At 37.8% G+C, this 23,756-nt stretch overlaps 1 protein-coding gene across 3 annotated transcripts in view; it reads left to right on the top strand.

Moving 5' to 3' along the window:
• Nucleotides 1-805: 805 nt before the first annotated feature.
• Nucleotides 806-23,756, top strand: part of LOC107752757 (arf-GAP with SH3 domain, ANK repeat and PH domain-containing protein 2-like) — an 86,916-nt gene continuing 63,965 nt past the window's right edge. For all 3 annotated transcript variants that reach the window (XM_016568802.1, XM_016568803.1, XM_016568801.1), the window contains exon 1: nucleotides 806-1,379. In XM_016568802.1, the coding sequence (XP_016424288.1) occupies nucleotides 1,254-1,379 (126 nt within the window). In that variant the 5' untranslated portion in view covers nucleotides 806-1,253. The remainder of the gene's footprint in view (nucleotides 1,380-23,756) is intronic.

Genomic DNA, 23,756 nt, shown 5'->3' with positions numbered 1-23,756 from the left:
GTATCATTTCCACCATCATTTCTTGTTTGTATATTCAAAAATATTTAAAATAATCTCATAATATTATTTAATGCAGTTGTATTTTTCAGTGTAAATTATTTAACTTGATAACGTATAGATAATCACATTAGTATAATTGAATTTATAAATCAAATGTAAGAATTTGAAATGAAAGTATTAATGAGATTAGTGGGAAAATGCCCTCCAAAAAAAAAGGAAAACTTGAAATCGCATCATATGACCCCTTTATTATTTAAATACAAATTAATATTTGTGGACGACAGCAGAAGTGAAGATTTTTGTTACTCACACAATGACTTAAGAAGACTTAAAAAATTTCCACTAGTCTTATGAGCTGCCTTTTGTGAATGGTTTTCTCTTTGTTGGAGCTTGGGACGTAAATTCGTCCTTTACTTTCATTTTATGGGAAAGCAGTCTAAAATCCATTTGTGTATTTTTGTAAAAAGAAAAGAAAATAATAATTCCTTGTTTGACTGGCATGGTAAATGAAGACAGCATTTTCATGATTGTTTGAACTATTGGTTTAAAGTCCTTTAAGAGTCTTTTTTAAAGAATAAAAATCAGTTTTAAATTGTGATAGCATGTATGTACTTTAAAAAATAAATTCGTAAAAATACCTCAGAGAGACATTTATACGCACAATAAATTTCCTTCTCCACCTTAAGAGAGGCACTCACGATCCTAAAGGCGAGCTACAATCAGGCCACGCCCTGCGTCCGTTCCGATTGGCTCATAGCTGTCAGCTCTGGTTCCTCATTGGTCAGTCCTTTTCCATTGAATCTCCTCCACCTTTACTTTGTCAATTTCTGCGCTTTCATTGAATTGCACTGCAAGAGCTGCATCGATCTAAAGCCTGCAGCAATCCCAGCACGACAACGTACACTCCTGTCCCTTAACAGATGAGGACTACATCAGCAGACTGGTTTATTATCAAACGGGTGGACTGAATCCGCACTTAACACTAGAAGAAGTGAGAACCATCACCGTGGGAGAGGGATTTCCCGTCGTAGAAGCGACACTTCTTTGTAGTTGGCTAATGATTTTTATTAATTCCCAACTTGTCTTAATCCACCGAGGACATAGGACAAAACACAGCGATGATAAGACTTCAGGACGCTCATGAGAGTTTTATTTCGTCATTTTATCTCTGAATTTCGACATTAAGTGCACCACAACCGGTTATTACGAGGAGTAAAACCGATTTTTGTGATTTTTTTACGAAAGGAAATACAATGCCTGACCAGATAACAGTGGCGGAGTTTGTGGCGGAGACGAATGAAGATTATAAATCGCCCACCGCCTCAAACTTCACCACTAGAATGACTCACTGCAGGAATACTGTAGCCGCACTGGAGGAGGTGAGACCCCTAACTTTATCTAGCCTGCGATTGTTAAAACCCTGCTGACTGTTTTGCTTACTTACAAGACCACTAGAGTCAGCTACTGCCCCCCTTGGAGTTACTAAATGAGTTACTGAGGAGGCAAATCCTCGCGCCCTCTTTGTTGATGCCTCACCCATTATTAGACAACTGCTGTATTACATTGTCTCATCCTGATGAGATATAATAAACCACAAACCGTTTGATTATTCATTGCATATTTAGATAAAATACCATGCACAGGCTGAAATAGATGTACATTGATTGGGTTAGAATTTATGTAGAAGAAAAAATTAGTTGATCAACACCTGTTACAATTAACACATCTTGTATTACTCATTCATCAACTCGCATCTTATCCTTCAAAGCTGGTTTTTGGCTGGTCACTAGTTGGTTGACCAGCTACAATATCCCAAAACCATCCTGACATGGTCTAACTTTGGACACCATAATGGTTCATTCTGGTTTACGATGTTCTCACAGCTTGGCTAAGATGCTCTTGCTGGTCTCCTGAATTGGCCAAGCAGGTGTTCATCTAGTTTAGTTTGTTGGCAAGCCTGAAAAGTGTCCAGAACCCCTCTAAAACCAGCTATCAGTAAAGACAACCATATTAGACCAGGTTCCTAAACACATCTTCCAGTTTAAACTGGACTTTCAAACAGGGAATACGAATATGGTGCATCTAAAGTTCATAGTGTCTCTAGATTATATAAAACATCTCATAAGTGACTGAAGCCTCACCCTGACTAGATATAAATAGCCTTTCTCAGCTCTGATGGGCTCTGCTGCTTTTGTGTTTTGTTGAATAGAGACAGCTTCCTGTGGGATCTGCATCATCACAGCTCCAGATTATAACTGTGATAGATGCTGCAGGCTGTATGAACTTATTATTAAGTATACAGATAACAGTAATGTAATGTGTCGAGATGTTATGCTATCTTAGATAGGGTTGAAACAGTTGCTATGTGACTTTCGCTGATATTAATAGCAAGGTGTGTTGTTTGGCAGGATATTTGACTGGTTATGGCTCGAATCAGCATTTCATAATGCCATTGGGTTAAATGATTCCTGTGCTTTCAAGGTAATTCTACAATTGGGTAACTGCGTTCTGTCCTGTGGCTGTGTGTTCCTATGAGGAACTCAGGAAGTCTGGAGCCAAATGATTGTTTTTGGTCTTCCTCCGCTTGCATGCTGTTTGTACACTCTTTGGCTTTGTGGTAATTGCTTCAGGGACATAAATAGTACTGTCCACATATTTGCAGTTTTGTGGAATCGCTGTAAGTTGGGTGTTTTTGCGATTCGTTTAACACTGACCAACATACAGAGTCCGAATCTGTAGGCTATTTGTCAGAGTTTTTCCAGGTGTCATTCCCTTTCTGCATTGTGATTGGTCTGTAGCTGCGTTCACAGGAAATGTTCATGATTCTTCTCCGTATTGTCTCATCACTTTGAAACCGCTTCCCTCATGGGTCTCATTGCTTCAGCCACTTAAACGTAAGGGCCTAATTTAACTGGCAGCTTTTGCCAGATAATAAACAGGACAAGATAGAAGGAATTATAATTTCTTTTTAAAGCAATTAAACTGGAAAACAAGGCCTGCAGTTGTAAAAGCTTCAGCCACAGGGGAAATAAAGGCTGTAAAATATTACTACGCAGTTTGAGACAACAATATCTGATTAAGAAGTGCATTAAAGTAAATTATTGAAACAATGAAATGTTTAGTCTTCAGTTTATAGGCTGTTCCAAACATTTGCTTAATCATTGGACTTCTAATGTTTCTACACTGACAAACACTTATAAAGTATTTCATCTACACAAACGCCAAGGATTGTGATCTTCCAGCATTTATTGATTGCGTCTTGTTAGTCTCGAGTCACCTTATGAGTAAAATGAGCTTTTTAGACCACAAATCAGATGATGGACTCTGAAACATATTGGTGTTTTTAGTTTAATAGCCTCTCTCTTTCATGCCATGGGAGAGTGGGGTTGATTTATGGTTGGATGTGTCCTTGTCTTATTGCGAGGTTAGCTGAGGGCAACGGGTTCAGAATCAATAAGCATCAGTGCTTCATATGATACCTGTATTGTCGCTCGCATTTATCTACCGGTAAATGCTGATTTTCTGGTATGACGTTGCCTTAAAGGGATAGTTCACCCAAAAATGAAAATTATGTCATCAATTACTCACCCTCATGTCGTTTCAAACCCGTAAGACCTTCGTTCATCTTCGGAACACAAATTAAGATATTTTTAATGGAATCTGAGAGCTGTCTGACCCTGCATAGACAGCAATACAACTGAAAAGTCCAGAAACTTAGCAAGGAGATCTGTAAATTAATCCATGTGACATCAGTGGTTCAACTGCAATTATACGAAGCTACGAGAATACTTTTTGTGCGCAAAAGAAAAAAAAAACCCACTTTATTCAACAATTCGTCTCCTCCGCATCACCCTGGTGCCATTTTGGAGAATATCCGCTGGACGTAAACAACGTATGCTGTTCTGTGTCAGCTGCGTCACGCGGATACGCTGTTCGCGGATAAGCTTCGTATAATTGCGGAAGAACCACTGATGTCACATGGATTATTTTACAGATCTCCTTGCTACGTTTCTGGACTTGGGAACATTTCAGTTGCTTTGCTGTCTATGCAGGGTCAGACAGCTCTCAGATTCCATCAAAAATATCTTAATTTGTGTTCCGAAGATGAACGGAGGTCTTACGGGTTTGAAACGACATGAGGGTGAGTAATTAATGACAGAATTTAAATTTTTGGGTGAACTAACCCTTTAAGGCTTGTGCACACCGGGACGATTATCGCGTGCGATTATCGCCAACGTTTAACGCCTCGTGAGTCGACTAAACAAAGGGCGCCAATGTGAGTGTGCACACCGGCGCGCAAAAGGTGTAAAAGCGTCATTTTTAAAAAAATGCCTCTGGCTCGTATTTTTGGTTTGATGCGCCGCGTTAAAAACTGGCCGACCAATGAGATTGGCACTTTTGTTCACGTGCCTGGAGCTGCTGAAGTTACAGTAAAACACGACTTGGTGGCGCTCAAGCACAAAACGGTCTTGCCGAGCACACATTGATACCTAACGACGAAGAGGAAGTAGACGAAGAAGATGCATCACAAATCTTGAAAAGAAGGAGTTGTTATGGAGAGGAATTGCGGATCAAATAGGATTCGATGTGTACCGGGGTATTTCTGTTTTTCATTAAGCGCCATCTAATGTTAGGGAGTGAATTTGCAAGTTCACTCGACTCATCGCCAGCGAAAATCGCTTGGGTAGGAACACAAAGACGCATCGAAAAACGTCTTGGAAAAACGTCTCAAAAAACGCTGGCGATAAGCGCGCACGATAATCGTCCCGGTGTGCACGAGGCTTTAGGATATGGATATAACTGCCCGACTTTCTTTTTAAATAAGTTTAACCCACTTTTATTAATTTAGCCTGCTTTTGTAGGCCAAAGAGAGAGTATAGCCTAGTTCAAACTGAGTAAGCTGACGCTCTAGTTCAGATGTCGGCAGGAGTTTCATCTCCTCGGTTGCACTTTATCTTTAGAAAGTGTTTCAAACACATTTGAGGCCAGTGCTGCCCACCCTTGTGTGGTTTGAGTGCATCTTTGTGCCTTCCACACAGAGTTCACAGTGTGTCTGTGAAGTGTGTGATCCCGCTGAATGACTCCGCTTGGAGATTACAGAGGGAATTCTAAGAAATATTGGCATTGACCTTGTTGTCTGCTGAAAACCTATGGATGTTGAAGCCAGTGGTGTGTTTATCCAGAAGTCATAATCAACTAAATAAGCACTCTCTAAACTATAGATTTTGTCAGTTTGGAAAACAGTGTTTTTCTTAATATTCCAGTTTGTCCTCAGGAATATCAATATAATATTCTGGTGCCTAGAAATGGCTTTTTTTAACATTATGTAATGCACTGTACATGAATATTGACTAGTGGTCGACCGATATATTGCCAGGGCCGATACATCAGCCGATATTTGGCATTTTTCAAATATCGGCATCGGCCGATAAGTTTTTCTGTTTGGCCGATGTGTTCGAGGCGGGACTTTTATTTTGACGGCGCGTAGGGCTGGGCGATAAATCGATAACGATAATTATCGCACGATATAGATTTCCTCGATAAACGATAACAAGAGTTCGATAAATGTTTGATATAATGCGGCAAAGGAGGAGCGAAAAAGCGCTAGTCATTTGAAGCGCACCACTCCAAGTGTTTATCCGCTCGGATCAAAGTTCAAACAGCGGCGCGAGCTTCACTAGAGCAGATGCGTTCACTCGCTGATGAGTCTCACTCACGCGACACTGAACAGCGCTGTGAGATCCAGTGTGAAGCGCTTGAATTCAGCGAGGAACACAAATAACTCTGTGTACACGTAGATGAAACAGCGCTGACAAACAGCAGAAACACTGCGCAACGATACAGTCAGAAGACTTTTTAATCTACAAATCGCCATAATTTACCATGGATTTACTGTAGTAGCATTAACTGCACCATGGTATTGTGTCAAAAATGTGGGTATTCGTGTCAAATTTTATTATATTATTAATGTAGACATATTAAATATATTGAAGGAGGAGTAATGGAATATAATTACAATATTTTTTTTGTGATTAAGTTATAGCGTTTATGCATTTATAAATGTATTTAGACTACTGTTTCTCATTGTTTTCTGTGTCGGTGTCGCAAGGATGAAGTTATCCATCCTGACTCGCCATCTCTTCATTAGACGCGCCTTTAGAGAGAAGTGCATCTTTACGGATTATGATTATAATTAAAGAGTTTTTGTTTTTGATTTGTTTTATTTCGTTAAGTAGTAATTTAAAGCTTTCTATAGATATATTTATCATGTCTGTGAGGCATGTATTTGCTGAGTTTCGGTTCATGTTTGTGAGGCGTGCCTGTTCAAGACGAGACGGCAGAGAGGAGGGACTTTGTAGAAAACGAAGCGTTTGAGAGAGGCGGGGCATAGAGGACCTACAATAATGTACAGTATTTGAAAAATAATGTGTTTTTTGAACATTAAAGCATGTCAACATATTCTGTTACACCAAATACACAAAATAATGATCTTTAAAAAAGCATCATATGACCCCTTTAAGATATTTATTTTGTTAAGGAAAAAATGGCTGGAGAAGTGTAAAGAATTAAAAAAACGAAGTGTTTGTCATGTTCTGACCATAAAGAATAGTTGAAAACCACAATTAACCATCTGGTTTTTACAACTTTCACATTTGAGCAAAAATCTGCCTTTAAACTTGAAAGAAATAAAAATTTTACATTTATCGTGATAATTATCGATATCGACTGATATGAAAAAAAAAATATTGAGATAATTTTTTGGCCGTATCGCCCAGCCCTAACGGCGCGGCGGACTTTTATTTTGACGGTGCTGAGAACGGCTGCGCCTGAGCGTACACCGCTCACATTCTCCCTCTTGTTCGCTGTCGTCGTTCAGTTCTGTCCAATATGGATAGAAGTCTTAACTAATAATCAGAACTGTTAAACAAAGGAATTAAAATTTATACAAAAAGTATTATAACGATTGCTTTAATATTATTAGTTATAGAAAGGCCAACATTATAATAATTTCTCATCTAGTTGAGATCTTGTGAAGTGTGTATGTGTATCCTGCATGATCGCGTGCTCTCTGGGTGACGGTCGGTCCGTGCGAATGGAATGCTGACAGGAGGAGAGTTCTGCTTGGCTAGAGACGCGCGATCGACAAACTTTAAACTAGTGATTTCAAATTGTGCTGCGCTTCATGCATTTGCCCACTGTCATATTCTTGTCATTTTCACTGCGTGCTGTATGTAAAATGAGTGTTACCTTGGCTTTATTTAAAAAAAAACAAAAAAAAACAAAAAGATTCCCAATGCACACAAACTTCTCAGAATACTGTCAGTGCCCTGTTGGTTACAGTGTTTACTTCCTTTTTAATTCGATTTTTATTAAATATTTATTTGTGAAAAATGCTTTGTCTTCTAAAGTATAAGTATGTTTATTTTACACAATTATTTTTAATCCATTTTCAAATGATTTCAAATTTCTTAAATATAAATGAAAATAAATAAAATTATATTGGCTTCATATCGGCCACCATGCTTTCCAAGATATCAGCATCGGCTGACAAAAAACCCATATCGGTCGACCACTAATACTGACTAACATGAACAAAGCTTAATAAATAATATAAAACTAACTAATTGCTTAGTTCATATTAGCTAATACATTAACAAATGAGACCCTGTTGTAAAGGTGTTAACATGATTGCTTATCTAGAACACAAGAAAAATAGGGTTAACTGATTGTCATTAGGTATATGTTTTTGTCAAGTCAGTTGGAACCTACCCTGTGTAAAAAGCTTAAGACCTGTTCACATGTTTGGTGAGATAAACATTTTAATTTGAATGAATGGCTGTTAATGCGTCTGTTCAACCAGCACAAATATTTGCATGTTGTGAATGCGACAGATTTTTTTAAGCAGAGGTGTTCTAATCTCTCTTCCATCACACTGCGAAGAAAAGGGTCAACCAAAAAGAAATGCACATGCCTGCAGAATATGTATTTCTGCATTTGTCTAAACGAATGGATTGCATGCGAAAATCAGATTTTCCCGTCAGATATTAATGTTGGTTTACACTAATGTGGAAAAAGCGGGTTGTTGTTGCAGTATAGTGTTCAAAACAGGCCTTATACTGATAACCAGCTGTGGTCACTTGGGATGGTCACCAGCTGAACTAGTTTAGTTAGGATGTAGTCTACTTGGATTGGTTCTTGATCACTAGTGTCAACAATGCTGATGGAACCAACAGCTGTTTTGTGGAACAGGTGAGGTTCAGGGGTTTAAAGCAATCAGGAATTGAGATTATAATGGACAAAAGCTAAAACAACACTAGCACCTGTTCTCTTTGCATGTTGAGATGTTTTTTTTAAACCTGCTGTCACTCATAATTCACTCCTTGTGAATAACAGCAAGTCAAATTGCATTTGCATCCCATTTACTTACAGGATGCATTTTCAAATGAAACAAGATATTCAACTGGGAAAATGTAAGAAGTAAAATGAACATGGACTTTATCCATCAGGATTTGATTGGAAAATAAGCGACCTTGGTGATATCAGCCGAAAAGGAAAGTTGTTTGAGAGTAAGTGCTTCTCTGGTTGTCACCATGCTGTGACTCCATCGATTTTTCTGGGAAAATATCCCGTTTGATTTGGGCCAAAGTCACGGCCCTTTCCCAGCAGATTCTGGAATTATGTTTCTCACATGGTAGATGCTGAAAGACCCTGAGTCTCTGATGACATCTTGGAAAAGTGCGGTTGAGGAAATCCCATTAATTGGGTGGAGCAGGGTGCATTGATCTGCTAGGGTTCACAAGTGCACTGGCCTTTGTTTAGTGAGTGTTAATGGGGGCAGGGAGGCCCTCCGTCCCGTCCAGGGGGTTTGTCACAGATTACTAGGGACAACTCCCTTTTCAGGACCATTGTGAAATGTCAAGCTCTACTTCTTCATTAATGAAGTTCCCGCCATTGATTTGTTGTTGTGTCCTTTAAAGATGGCCATCCGTTTCCCAGAGGTGCCTGTCGCGTTCACATTTAGCAAACCCAACAGCATGAGGACTTTTTGACTTTACCTTTGGCTTGCATCATAATCCTGATTTCTGCTATATTTTAAATTTGTAATTGGCTGAGGGATGGATAATGTATTGGCAGCCATATTGGCTTTGGTCAAAATTTGCAGAAGTATTGTTATGATTATGCTTATATACTCTATTTTATGTTGCTAAAAGTGATTTCCTTAAACCATGCCATAGAAAAGTCAAAGTCATGATCCCAGAGTGTTCATCTGTGGTTCTGGAGATTTTTCTAAAATGTGCGAACGCCACCTGCATGTCCACATTTCGACAGGCTCTCTTGAGCACTGCTATTTTTAAAGCAGCTGAATTTTTAATGCTGCTGCTGAAATCTTATAGACATACAAGGAGTATGAAACAGCAGTTTCTGCTCGTTTATCTTTGAAAAACAAATACAAATCCTGCAGAATTCCAAAGGTTTGTCATGTTTCTTAAAAGCAAAGACTTTAATTTTCAAATTTTTTGACGTTAAAGGAATAGCTCATCCAAAATGACATTTTTATTTATGCATCCTCACATTTTTCCAGACCCGGTTTCATTTGAAAGAATGTTGGTACAGCTACTTTCCACACAACAGCTGTTTGTAGTGTCCACATCTGTAAAGATCCAAAAAAAAGACAAACACACCATAAAAGCAGTAGTATTGCAGTTTCTCCCATATGGTTAGTACACAGTGGTTCTTCAATGTGGAGAGTGTGGGAACCGTTTCTTACGCATTGAATCCTTCTCCAGCACACACATTTGGTCTTCATTTTGTCAGATTGCGCCTTCATCAGTCTCCTGGAGGTTTACACACTCCCTTGCAGTCGCTTTAAATTATAAAGCAGTCATTAAAACAGGAGCCAATGTCTGTCTATCCATGTGGCTTTTTGTTTTTCAGGTAGTCTGAGTCAAACTAATAGTGTTCAAATAGGGCCTGCTGTAAATTGTCAGTGTTCAGGGGGAATTAGTTTTCTGGCTTTACCTGTTTGACAGTTGACTTCCTTGTCCAGTTGGCTAAATAAATATTTAGACATTTGTTATGTGTCAAAGGAAAGGGACCCATTCATTAAATTAAAAAAAGTAAGCAGGTATTCTTCAAAAAAAAAAATTTCAACTTTTATGAAGAAAAAGTCATACGGGTTTGGAACTGTGTGATTCATTTTAGGTGCACCATCCCTTTAAGATGGCATCTTAGATCTTGGGTTAACCATTAATCTGATGGGCAAGGTAACATGGTGTTTGCGTTTTTACGTTTACAGCTGAACTCAGGTGCTAGTTTTGTGGAAGAGCTGTGGTCAGTCCAGTATGTCTCATAACACTTGATGTGCTGTGTAGCCAGTAGGACATAAAACAGGGTTTTTTCTTTGAAGTGCCTACTGCAGGGCAAAAGGTCTTCCTGTTGACAAGTACTTCCACTAAAGGCAAAAGGACCTATAAACTTATGAGCTTTCAAGAGACGAGGAACCTTCACTACTCATCACAAACATCACATACGTTTAATTTGCTTAAATGTTTTCTAAAATTGGGGATGGTGTGCTAGTTCAGTTTTGTACAGTTTCTCAATAGGACTTTGACCCAGTCAAGTAGGTAGTTGTCTGTGAGCGTGTTGCACTTTCCCTTCTTTTGTTTCTCTCTCTCTTTCACTTACACACACACGCGCGCGCGCACACACACTCACACACACACACACACAGGTTTGTTTTTGTGAAAAGTGGGGACATCCCATAGGCGTAATGGTTTTTATACTGTACAGACCGTATATTCTATTGCCCTACACCAACCCTACCCCTAAACCTACCCCTCACAGGAAACTTTGTGCTATTTCAGATTTTCAATACACTCCATTCTGTGTGATTTATAAGCGTTTTGAAAAGTGGGGACATGGGGTAATGTCCTGAAAAGTCACCTTCTCCTTGTAATACCTATGTCATACCTTTGTCATTATACAAATTTATGTCCTCATTTGTCACAAAAACGCGCACACACACACACACACTCACTCACTCACTCACTCAGCTTAAACAATGGAGGTTTTGTTGAGTTGAACTGCCATCAAGAGTGGTCCACACAGCTTTAGTATGTGCCGTTTTCTTGCCTGGAAAATTAGTCCATGTGTTATATAAGGTAGAGATGACACACTGGTGTGTGTGTGTGTGTGTGTGTTTGTAGGTGAGCATTTTAACCCTAACGCTCTAGAGTTACCTTCGTTTTTATGGAGCACTTAACAGCAGTCCTGAGGGAGATTGTATTTGTTTGACACTGGTTGCTTAGGGCAGTCCCATGACGCTACAAGAGACGAGTCTCAATAAAACCTGTTTGAGTTAGTAGAGCACATTATTTAGCCTTGCGAAATCACTCAAGAAAAGGCCATTGTGCTTTTATAGTAACAGTTTCGATTTATGGCACAACAAAATACTTTTTTTTTTTTGCTATTGTCTTTGTCTATATGACATTAAATTGCAGTTTTCATGTTCTCAGCATGCATCATTTTCTAAAAGGGTGATGGTTATTTTAACTTATTCCAATTTCATAAATCTGATTTCATTTTTTAAGAAACATTTATTTACTAAAGTGAGCTGACAAGGTCATGGAGTGGTAAGATTTTTTCTTTTTTTTAAAGGTCACTGCTTCTGTGGAGGGCGTGATGTTTCTTTCCCCTGCCTAGGCCAGCTAAGCCAAGCCTACTCCGTACTCTAATGAAGCCAACCCTCTTCTGTAGTCTAGTGAAGGCTGGCCTAGACCGTAATCCAGAGAAGACTAGTCACTAGTCTGTAGCATAAAGAAGCTGATCTGAGTCTTATAGTCAAGTAAAGCCTGGTCTGGAACTGTAATCCAGTAAACATGGGCCTGTAAAGTCCGGTAAATCCCAAACTAATCTAGAAAATACTAGAACATTCTGTAGTCTGGCCAGCCTAATCTGTAGTCATGTCTTTACTGTAGTTATGTAGTCAAGTCCAGCTTTGTAGTGTGGTAAAACCCAGGTTAGTTTGCAGTCTAAGAAAAAGCTATTAAAGGAGACATATTATGCCCCTTTTTACAATATGTAATATAAGTCTCTGGTGTCCCCAGAATGTGTCTGTGAAGATTCAGCTCAAAATACTCCACAGATCATTTATTATATAAAAAGCGGCCACCACACAGCATGTGAGTTCTCATTCACACACAAGTTTACGTTAAAAACACACAAGTTACAAAAACAGTTGGTTATGTCTGTGAAGGTAAACTGCTGGGAAATAAATCTCATGCTTATTTTAGATCTAAATAGTGTTCTGTGCTTGTCTGTGCAGACAAAGGCAGAACAGTTAGTATGTTTTGCTCAAACTTTCGCCATGGCGTTAGAACTAGTAAACCGTTGTCGCTTGCGAAACGGCGCCGTGGGTGGAAACTTACAGATTAAGGGGCGGTAATATTATAATGAGATCCCTTTGCAATGTCACCAAGGGAGCAAAATCAGACGCGCTCGTTTTCTCAGACGCTTGCAGAAAAATGCTTACCAAAACAAAGTTACTAGGTTAATCTTTTTCACGTTTCCTTGGTTGGTAGATGCACCGGGGACCTGATTATAGCACTTAAAACCTGAAAAAGTCAGATTTTCATGATATGTCACCTTTAAAATAACGCTAATGCACAGCTTGTCAGTGAGTTACGGCTCTGTGATCACTAGTAAATGCTTGAGTAGTAAATGATTGTGCCTTTTATATAACGTGCATTTGAAAAAGCAACATGCAAATTCCAAACTCACTTCATAACATCAGTCGAGTGTTTAAAATAAAATACTTCTGTGAGATGATGTGGCTTCACAGAATGAGGCACGCAACATATTATTTCATGGTATTCTACGCATACATGATAAAGGCTATGTCGATTAGCATTGCATTGTAAGTATACCTTATTATAATGAAAATACATGAGAAGATTTGAAGAACTCCGATAAACCATTGCCTATATTGTCATAGTTTTTGAGACTATGTTTGTTTGCGTTTAACACCATGCCAGCTTCTTTGGCTATTTTCATGCGTTGAATGAAGTTCAATCTTCTGTTTATTCAGCTACCGCTATATGGGATTTCCTGGAACAATGTGCATTACCTTTCTTCTGTGGGGCATATTTGGAGTTTCACCCAGTTTAGTACATATTCTGGTAAAACAGCATAGACTGTAATCTAGAAAAACCCAGCATATTAGTCTAATAAAGCCAAGACTTGTCTTTAGTCAAGTAAAAGACAACCTTATCTGTAGTCAAATGTGACAAGTCCAGCCTTGATTGTAAAAAACTGCAGTGCTGTAAAACCCAGCCTCATATGTAATCTAGTAAAACCAATATTGTTCTGTAAACTAGTAAAGCCCAGTCTATTCTGTAGTCCAGCAAAGTTTAGCATCGTCTGACTCTGTAGTAGGGCCGTCAAAAAAACAAAAAAAACAAATCAAATTTCGAATATTCGTTGAATTTAAAATATAAATCCACATTTGAATGCAAAATCGTTGCATTCGAATTTTAGGTGTGTGTCAGGTAACCTTATCAGTGGCACACAATGCAATGACAATGTAAGTGTCATTGCATTTTAATGCTTTTTTAGCCTATCCAGTTGAACCCACTAGATGCGATGCTGCTACGTTGTTCGGAAGTCTAGTAACTAAGTCAGTAACAGTCTGCAGTGTTGTAAAGCCCAGCTTCATGTAGTCTAGTAAAACCAATATCATTCTGTAAACTAGTAAAGCCTAGTCTAGGCCTATTCTGTAGACTAGTAAAGTTTAGCCTAGTCTATAGTGTAGTAAAGATCAGTCAAATTTTTATTTAAGGGAAGTCTGTAACAAGTCAGTAACAATCTGCAGCATTGTAAAGCCTAGCTTCATACTATGTAGTCTAGTAAACAAAAAAAACAAATCAAATTTCGAATATTCGTTGAATTTAAAATATAAATCCACATTTGAATGCAAAATCGTTGCATTCGAATTTTAGGTGTGTGTCAGGTAACCTTATCAGTGGCACACAATGCAATGACAATGTAAGTGTCATTGCATTTTAATGCTTTTTTAGCCTATCCAGTTGAACCCACTAGATGCGATGCTGCTACGTTGTTCGGAAGTCTAGTAACTAAGTCAGTAACAGTCTGCAGTGTTGTAAAGCCCAGCTTCATGTAGTCTAGTAAAACCAATATCATTCTGTAAACTAGTAAAGCCTAGTCTAGGCCTATTCTGTAGACTAGTAAAGTTTAGCCTAGTCTATAGTGTAGTAAAGATCAGTCTAATTTTTATTTAAGGGAAGTCTGTAACAAGTCAGTAACAATCTGCAGCATTGTAAAGCCCAGCTTCATACTATGTAGTCTAGTAAAACCAGTATTGTTCTGTCAACTAGTAAAGCCCAGCCTATTCTGTAATCTAGTAAAGCTTAGTCTGTAGTCTAGAAAAGACCAGTCTAATCTTTATTTAAGAAGTCTGTAACAAGTCAGTAACAATGTGCAGTGTTGTAAAACCCAGCCTCATCGTATGTAGTATAGTAAAACCAATATCGTTCTGTAAACTAGTAAAACCCAGTCTAACTCTAACGCTCTTCAGCTGCATGGCTCCAGAAGGAAGAATGTACGCTATACTCCGGTCATGTGTTTTTAAATGAGTTGCAGCTTTTCTTTCTGTTTTCTCTCCTCTCATGTCTGAAGGTGGTTTGCTGAGTGGGCTGTCTAGATGTGCCACGTTGCCACAGCAGCTTGCGCCATGCATAATTTTTTAGCCAATTTACACTAAATCGACTGTATTTTGTGCACTCCAGAATTAATCTGTAGTAGGGCCGTCAAAAAAACAAAAAAAACAAATCAAATTTCGAATATTCGTTGAATTTAAAATATAAATCCACATTTGAATGCAAAATCGTTGCATTCGAATTTTAGGTGTGTGTCAGGTAACCTTATCAGTGGCACACAATGCAATGACAATGTAAGTGTCATTGCATTTTAATGCTTTTTTAGCCTATCCAGTTGAACCCACTAGATGCGATGCTGCTACGTTGTTCGGAAGTCTAGTAACTAAGTCAGTAACAGTCTGCAGTGTTGTAAAGCCCAGCTTCATGTAGTCTAGTAAAACCAATATCATTCTGTAAACTAGTAAAGCCTAGTCTAGGCCTATTCTGTAGACTAGTAAAGTTTAGCCTAGTCTATAGTGTAGTAAAGATCAGTCTAATTTTTATTTAAGGGAAGTCTGTAACAAGTCAGTAACAATCTGCAGCATTGTAAAGCCTAGCTTCATACTATGTAGTCTAGTAAAACCAGTATTGTTCTGTCAACTAGTAAAGCCCAGCCTATTCTGTAATCTAGTAAAGCTTAGTCTGTAGTCTAGAAAAGACCAGTCTAATCTTTATTTAAGAAGTCTGTAACAAGTCAGTAACAATGTGCAGTGTTGTAAAACCCAGCCTCATCGTATGTAGTATAGTAAAACCAATATCGTTCTGTAAACTAGTAAAACCCAGTCTAACTCTAACGCTCTTCAGCTGCATGGCTCCAGAAGGAAGAATGTACGCTATACTCCGGTCATGTGTTTTTAAATGAGTTGCAGCTTTTCTTTCTGTTTTCTCTCCTCTCATGTCTGAAGGTGGTTTGCTGAGTGGGCTGTCTAGATGTGCCACGTTGCCACAGCAGCTTGCGCCATGCATAATTTTTAGCCAATTTACACTAAATCGACTGTATTTTGTGCACTCCAGAATTAAAGTGCAGTTTAGTAGCAATTTTCTGATGGCGAATGTGTGAGAAGGTGGATAAGGATGAGTTCAGACTTCTGTAGTGTACACTGAAATATTAAAAACACTACTGCTGTTTTAAGAACGGTGGCATTAACTGCTTTTATCGCACTCTTGGTCCCTTTGTTGTGTGTTTGTGAACAAACTGTGTCGCAGGCTGAGCTAATAAACCCTTGCTGTGATCCCAATTGGGCTGGTGTAGCAGACAAGGTGTTCTGGGAGCATTATTGAGAGGATACACCATTGCAATCACAGTAATGGAGCTCACAACAATCTACACACACACACACACACTATTAAAAGCCTCCAGCACAGTGGCCCCCCTATTCTTCATTCATTTGTGTGCAGCTCTTTAAAAATGTCATGTCACTGTGTGTAGCTCTTTGAAATTCATGCTACATTGTTTTGATGCTACAGGAGTGTCTACAAGCCACATTTAGCATTTCAAGAGTGACGATGGATGTCAGTTTCCATTATAGACATTGTTCTACACAAACATTGGGGTCAAGCCAGATACCAAGTGAGTTTCCTGAGTTTAGTGGTACAGTAAATGACGGGAGAGCTGTATTTTGAATTCATTTAAATTCCTCTTTCTGCAACAGCCCATGACTGGGAAAAGGCTATTCTTGTTTCTGAATGGCAGACAACTCAATTATAGTGCCCTGGAATAGCTCTGTGTACATCTAGTGAAGAAATCAGATGACCATTTCAGAAAAACAGAGAAACCAATAGAGAGGAAATCTTTTTTTTTTTTTTTTTCTCCTTATACCACTATTGACAAAGTAAGTTGTTTTACTGTTTACATGCTTGACACACTAAGAAGACGTCACTGTTTGACCCTAGGTCAAAGAGTGCATTAAAATACTGGGCAACCCTCCAGATCCGTTCCCTTTCCGCTGCTCAAAAACATCTGTTTGAGTCAAAATTGAGAGGCATGAGGAAATCAGAAACAGATTAGCTTGTGAAATGAGAAAATCTGTTTTTGGTGTAGCTGACAAGGTAGATATATAGGCTACTAAAACAAAAGTTCTCGGTGCTTGATTTCAGATGATAATGTTAGTTTACTTTAAAAATAGCACAACTGCAGCTTTATACAACTAGTCTACATGCTTTGTGACATACGCAAACAAAAACATGTTCCAAAGTCTTTGAAATGTACTCTTTTTATTCTCTTTGTATTCATGTTGGTTATATATCATTTTTGAAAAACTTGTGTACTTGTTTTTTCAAGAAAATTTGAATTTAATAGCTCTAAAAAATTAATGTGGTGTAACTAAGTCATGTTTTTTCTTGCACCTTGAATATGTGTGAGTTTATACATTTAATCATTTTTTCCCAAAATGTCTTTAATGTCTTTATTTTTATTAGGGTATTTTTGTTTCACAAACATCACCAATTTTTTAATTAAAAAATACCATCAAGTTTTTTGGGGAGTCACATCACAATTTACAACTTGAAGTGTCGTGTCATAAAAATATGTAATAATTTTAAGAGATTTAATAACACAGTCATAATAGTCTTACCTGCTTATTTTCAAAAAATTTTAAGTAATCATGATTCTTTTATTGAGGTATTTGTCTTGATTATGATATCAGGACTTGACTTTATGCAAAAAAATGTCAAAATTATATTTCAATTCTGAAATTTACATAAAGAGATACATTAAATTGATTCTGATAAATTGCATTGGTTATGTATTTTTGTGAATAACCAAAGTGAATAACCAAAATAACCAAAAAAACGTTTTTTGCATGAAGATAAATTGAACTCTCTTTTAGGTTTGAACTGAGACAAATTAGACACTTGAGAGATGGAGCACACCCATGCCTCCATCGCATGAGTGGACCACACAGGGTGGAGTATACTGCCTGTCTGGGCTATCAGACTGCTCCATAATAACACACCACTCTCATGGCTCCCATTCACAAACACTATAGCGGTGTCAGATATCACACGTGACGAAAACGCGACCCAGAACTGCACCACCCTTCCCAATATTTGTTTGTCTAGCGAAAACATCTGGTGCTTTGGTGAAACCTGGATGTTAATCGGCTCCCTTTCCCTGCTGAATTGGATAATTGCGATCCAGACGGCCTCTTTTGGCCCAAGTTCAAGTGTGTTTAGACTGTTTTGTCTCTGGTTTGGGGGGATGAAAGTGCAACATGTAATAAAGTGACACCAGACAGGAGCCAAGCACGTGCCCCGCAGATGACGCTCCCATGATTCCTGCTTTGTTCTTCAAAGTGGGCGGCACTGGCATCTGGATTGAGAGCATGTGGTGAGAGGAAGTAAAAAATAGATTGTGATACATCAGAAATATGCTGGTTGCCACAATTGTTTTTGTTTTTGTCAGTTTGGGGCGGTGGGAATGGAGGGGGTGAGTGTGAACCTACGCTAGACATGCCGTCATCAAATAGTTGCAAATCTGAGAACAATGCAAATCTGGTCACGGTTAATTCCACCATGTGCAGTGATCCTGAATCATTATGTTCAGTACAGTGTGTGGTTGAACTGAGGGTGACATCCCTCCATCTTAAAAAATAATACTGTTTCCACAAAAATATTAAGCAGCACAACTGTTTTCAACATTAAAATAATAATAAATGTTTCTTGAGCACTAAATCAGCATATTAGAATAATTTCTTAAGGATCATGTGACACTGAAGACTGGAGTAGAAAAATCAGCTTTGCCATCACAGGAATTAAAATGATTCATATAGAAAACAGTTATTTTAAATTGTAATAATTTTCACAGTATTACTGTTTTTGATGCTAATTAAAATCTGCAAAGGCATTAAGGTTAAAAAATCTTGTGTAATACAGTGTTAGTGTGTTAAATCTTTGCATTGGGCCAAGTGTGGCTTAACTAGGGCCAGACGGCCGATTAGGGCCAGCTCTAAAAAATTAATGTGGCGTAACTAAGTCATGTTTTTTCTTGCACCTTGAATATGTGTGAGTTTATACATTTAATCATTTTTTCCCAAAATGTCTTTAATGTCTTTATTTTTATTAGGGTATTTTTTTCACAAACATCACCAATTTTTTTATTAAAAAATACCATCAAGTTTTTTGGGGAGTCACATCACAATTTACAACTTGAAGTGTCGTGTCATAAAAATATGTAATAATTTTAAGAGATTTAATAACACAGTCATAATAGTCTTACCTGCTTATTTTCAAAAAATTTTAAGTAATCATGATTCTTTTATTGAGGTATTTGTCTTGATTATGATATCAGGACTTGACTTTATGCAAAAAAATGTCAAAATTATATTTCAATTCTGAAATTTACATAAAGAGATACATTAAATTGATTCTGATAAATTGCATTGGTTATGTATTTTTGTGAATAACCAAAGTGAATAACCAAAATAACCAAAAAAACGTTTTTTGCATGAAGATAAATTGAACTCTCTTTTAGGTTTGAACTGAGACAAATTAGACACTTGAGAGATGGAGCACACCCATGCCTCCATCGCATGAGTGGACCACACAGGGTGGAGTATACTGCCTGTCTGGGCTATCAGACTGCTCCATAATAACACACCACTCTCATGGCTCCCATTCACAAACACTATAGCGGTGTCAGATATCACACGTGACGAAAACGCGACCCAGAACTGCACCACCCTTCCCAATATTTGTTTGTCTAGCGAAAACATCTGGTGCTTTGGTGAAACCTGGATGTTAATCGGCTCCCTTTCCCTGCTGAATTGGATAATTGCGATCCAGACGGCCTCTTTTGGCCCAAGTTCAAGTGTGTTTAGACTGTTTTGTCTCTGGTTTGGGGGGATGAAAGTGCAACATGTAATAAAGTGACACCAGACAGGAGCCAAGCACGTGCCCCGCAGATGACGCTCCCATGATTCCTGCTTTGTTCTTCAAAGTGGGCGGCACTGGCATCTGGATTGAGAGCATGTGGTGAGAGGAAGTAAAAAATAGATTGTGATACATCAGAAATATGCTGGTTGCCACAATTGTTTTTGTTTTTGTCAGTTTGGGGCGGTGGGAATGGAGGGGGTGAGTGTGAACCTACGCTAGACATGCCGTCATCAAATAGTTGCAAATCTGAGAACAATGCAAATCTGGTCACGGTTAATTCCACCATGTGCAGTGATCCTGAATCATTATGTTCAGTACAGTGTGTGGTTGAACTGAGGGTGACATCCCTCCATCTTAAAAAATAATACTGTTTCCACAAAAATATTAAGCAGCACAACTGTTTTCAACATTAAAATAATAATAAATGTTTCTTGAGCACTAAATCAGCATATTAGAATAATTTCTTAAGGATCATGTGACACTGAAGACTGGAGTAGAAAAATCAGCTTTGCCATCACAGGAATTAAAATGATTCATATAGAAAACAGTTATTTTAAATTGTAATAATTTTCACAGTATTACTGTTTTTGATGCTAATTAAAATCTGCAAAGGCATTAAGGTTAAAAAATCTTGTGTAATACAGTGTTAGTGTGTTAAATCTTTGCATTGGGCCAAGTGTGGCTTAACTAGGGCCAGACGGCCGATTAGGGCCTTGCTTCGGTCAGCCGTTTTGGGCTGATGGCCGGTTGTGGTTGGGCTGTTTCTCGAGTTGTGGTAAGCAGGGTTTACACACATGTGATTTTGGTGAATATGGCTGAGGTTGTTAAATAATGGTTTCCAGACGGGCAGGAAGACATTATGATTTCTAAGAATAAAATAAAATAAGTTTTTATAAATGTTTCATTCCGGTGTTGTGGATTAAACTTCGTTAAACAGAGGAAGTAAAAAATAGATTGTGATACATCAGAAATATGCTGGTTGCCACAATTGTTTTTGTTTTTGTCAGTTTGGGGCGGTGGGAATGGAGGGGGTGAGTGTGAACCTACACTAGATATGCTGTCATCAAATAGTTGCAAATCTGAGAACAATGCAGACCGGGTCACGGTTAATTCCACCATGTGCAGTGATCCTGAATCATTATGTTCAGTACAGTGTGTGGTTGAACTGAGGGTGACATCCCTCCATCTTAAAAAATAATACTGTTTCCACAAAAATATTAAGCAGCACAACTGTTTTCAACATTAAAATAATAATAAATGTTTCTTGAGCACTAAATCAGCATATTAGAATAATTTCTTAAGGATCATGTGACACTGAAGACTGGAGTAGAAAAATCAGCTTTGCCATCACAGGAATTAAAATGATTCATATAGAAAACAGTTATTTTAAATTGTAATAATTTTCACAGTATTACTGTTTTTGATGCTAATTAAAATCTGCAAAGGCATTAAGGTTAAAAAATCTTGTGTAATACAGTGTTAGTGTGTTAAATCGTTGCATTGGGCCAAGTGTGGCTTAACTAGGGCCAGACGGCCGATTAGGGCCTTGCTTCGGTCAGCCGTTTTGGGCTGATGGCCGGTTGTGGTTGGGCTGTTTCTCGAGTTGTGGTAAGCAGGGTTTACACACATGTGATTTTGGTGAATATGGCTGAGGTTGTTAAATAATGGTTTCCAGACGGGCAGGAAGACATTATGATTTCTAAGAATAAAATAAAATAAGTTTTTATAAATGTTTCATTCCGGTGTTGTGGATTAAACTGTCGAAATCGAATCGAATTGAGAGCTTGAAAATCGAAATCGAATCGAATTGGAACATCTGAATCGATACCCAGCCCTTCAGTTCCATTTTTAAATATGTATTAAAAAAAGTATTTTATTTATTAACTTATGTATTTATTTGTATTGATTTATTTATATTTTACAAATATAATTTATTCATGCATTCATAAATATCAGTATGTATTTGGGAGGTGCTCCTCATGACATTTTAAAAGACTTGTTGACCTTGAAACAGTCACAAGGGTCGATAGGGGATATAATTTCCTGTTTTGTGTTTTCTGTATGTTTCTGCATGTTCTGCATGAAAGGTTTTTCAAACGTTAGTAAGCACTGAAGTAGTTTGTAAAAATAAAAAAATCTGAAAAATAATTAAATAAAAAAATATGCTTTTCTTTTTTTTTTTTAAATCTAAATTTTTATGGCAAGACACTCCTCAAAAACTAAATTTGAATATTATTATTTTTCTTCATTATTGTATTAGGACTTAAAAAATCTAAACGGATTTTTAGTACAGAAATAAATAAAAAAAACACTCATCATTGAAGATGCATCTTTAAGTCACTGTATCTATTAAATATTGGAAGTTGGCTTCAATTATGGTCATTATTTTCCTTATTTGAAACAATACTCCACTGGATCAAGGCTTGGTCCTGTCAGTTTGACTCATGGCAGCATCTGTCAGGAGAAAGTTCCTCCCATTTGGCCCATGGTGTGACTCTTCCCTGGTGTCCCATAAATCAGGGTCACTGCTGCCTGAAAGGGTGATAAGCTCTGAAACCCAGTGCTCTCCCGCCAGCGTGGGGAATATAGAGTGACACAGTCACCCCAGCGATGGCCTGGCACCTTCAGAGATGCTGCTCTCCAGACTGTAGCGGGACAGATGGTGCCTGACGTCATATTGACTTGAAGGTCCCTATTTCACTGCGCTGGGATAGTCATCAAACCTTCAGTTTTGTAATGTTTTGGCAGTGTTCAGGGTGTCTGTTATACATTAGTTAACGGAAATAAAGCAAATGAAAGATGGGAGAGAGCCTCCTGATGCTTTGTGCGCCAGTGTGAGACGATGATGCCAGGACACCACTAGTACAAGGAATGTCTAATTTCTTTGGCAGATGCTGTGTCGCCCATTATCACCTGAGTGCTATCAAAGATGACGTTGTGACACTGTTGCACTTTTGGAGAACGCAATGAAACACAAAGTCCATTTACATTACAGGGGACATATTGAAGTCTACTTCTAATTTTTTATAAGGGTTGCATAGGGTCGGAAAATTTCCAGTACAATTCAGAAACTTTTCGTTGGAAGTTAAGCTAGGGGATTTTGGAAATATTCAAAGTTGGGGGATTTACGGGAATTAACGGGAATATAACCTACGTTCTTGTGTGATAACAGAAAACTTGCTAGCAGAAGAAATGTCATCACAGTTTAGCTAGCTAGCACCTTGATAGCTGGCCTCTTAAATTGGCAAAAAAATTATGTTAGCTAGCTTACATTTAACATCTGATTTACTGGCTAGCTAGCTGCTGTATAAACACATTTTTATTTTGCTAGTTAAACTTTAATACAATAAATCAAACATATTTACCCTAATAATATCATCAAAACTTATTTGACTGCTCAAATGCAGTAGTGTGACTTCAATAGTCCTGCTGTAGTGTGCAGATTCTAGAAATTATCTGTGCATGTGATTGAGGAATGCGCATGGTAGAAATTCATCTGATTTTGCATTAAATCTGGTTGTTTTAACCAAAGCTGTGCTGCAAGATGTTTTTTCAACTACATTTAATTTCCCTGTTATAGGCTAATTTGCAATTTTACAAATTACCAGTTTATTCCCATTGAATTCCCATATATTCATGTTAATTTTCATAGGACTATATCCCCATTAATTCCCATGGAAAGTTTCACAGAATTTTGCAACCCTAGTGAAAATCGAATCGAATTTGTAATTCAAATTTACAGGATAATTTTCCACCTCCCTCCCTGACCTCCCTACTTGAAGAATGTTTAGAAATGTTACAACACAATTAGGGCTGCCTCTAACGACTATTTTTATTTCGATTGCACTTTTGACTAATTTATCGATTAATCTAAACGATTAATTTCCCACCAAAAAATCAACAATTTTACTTAAGAATATTTTATTAAACTATATTTCATTAAACCAAATGAAATCCAAAAGTAAAAAAGTAAAGTGCAACATAAAATGCCAGAAGCAAGTGTCCATCTCATAGTCCAAATAACTGAAAAATTTCAGTATTATAGTGTAAGAATGACAACATATCCACGTGTAATAATAAAATTATAATCAAAAAACACTTTTTAAAGGAGTATTTACCAGAAATATTATTTACCAGAATTTATTTAGGAGAAAAATGTAAATGTGCAGT

This window comes from Sinocyclocheilus rhinocerous, unplaced genomic scaffold (genome assembly GCF_001515625.1).
Source record: "Sinocyclocheilus rhinocerous isolate Xijiao unplaced genomic scaffold, SAMN03320098_v1.1 scaffold61, whole genome shotgun sequence".
In the NCBI taxonomy this organism is placed as follows: Eukaryota; Metazoa; Chordata; class Actinopteri; order Cypriniformes; family Cyprinidae; genus Sinocyclocheilus; species Sinocyclocheilus rhinocerous.
Note: the sequence above shows the minus strand (reverse complement) of the source record. Positions and strands in the feature narration are given on the sequence as shown.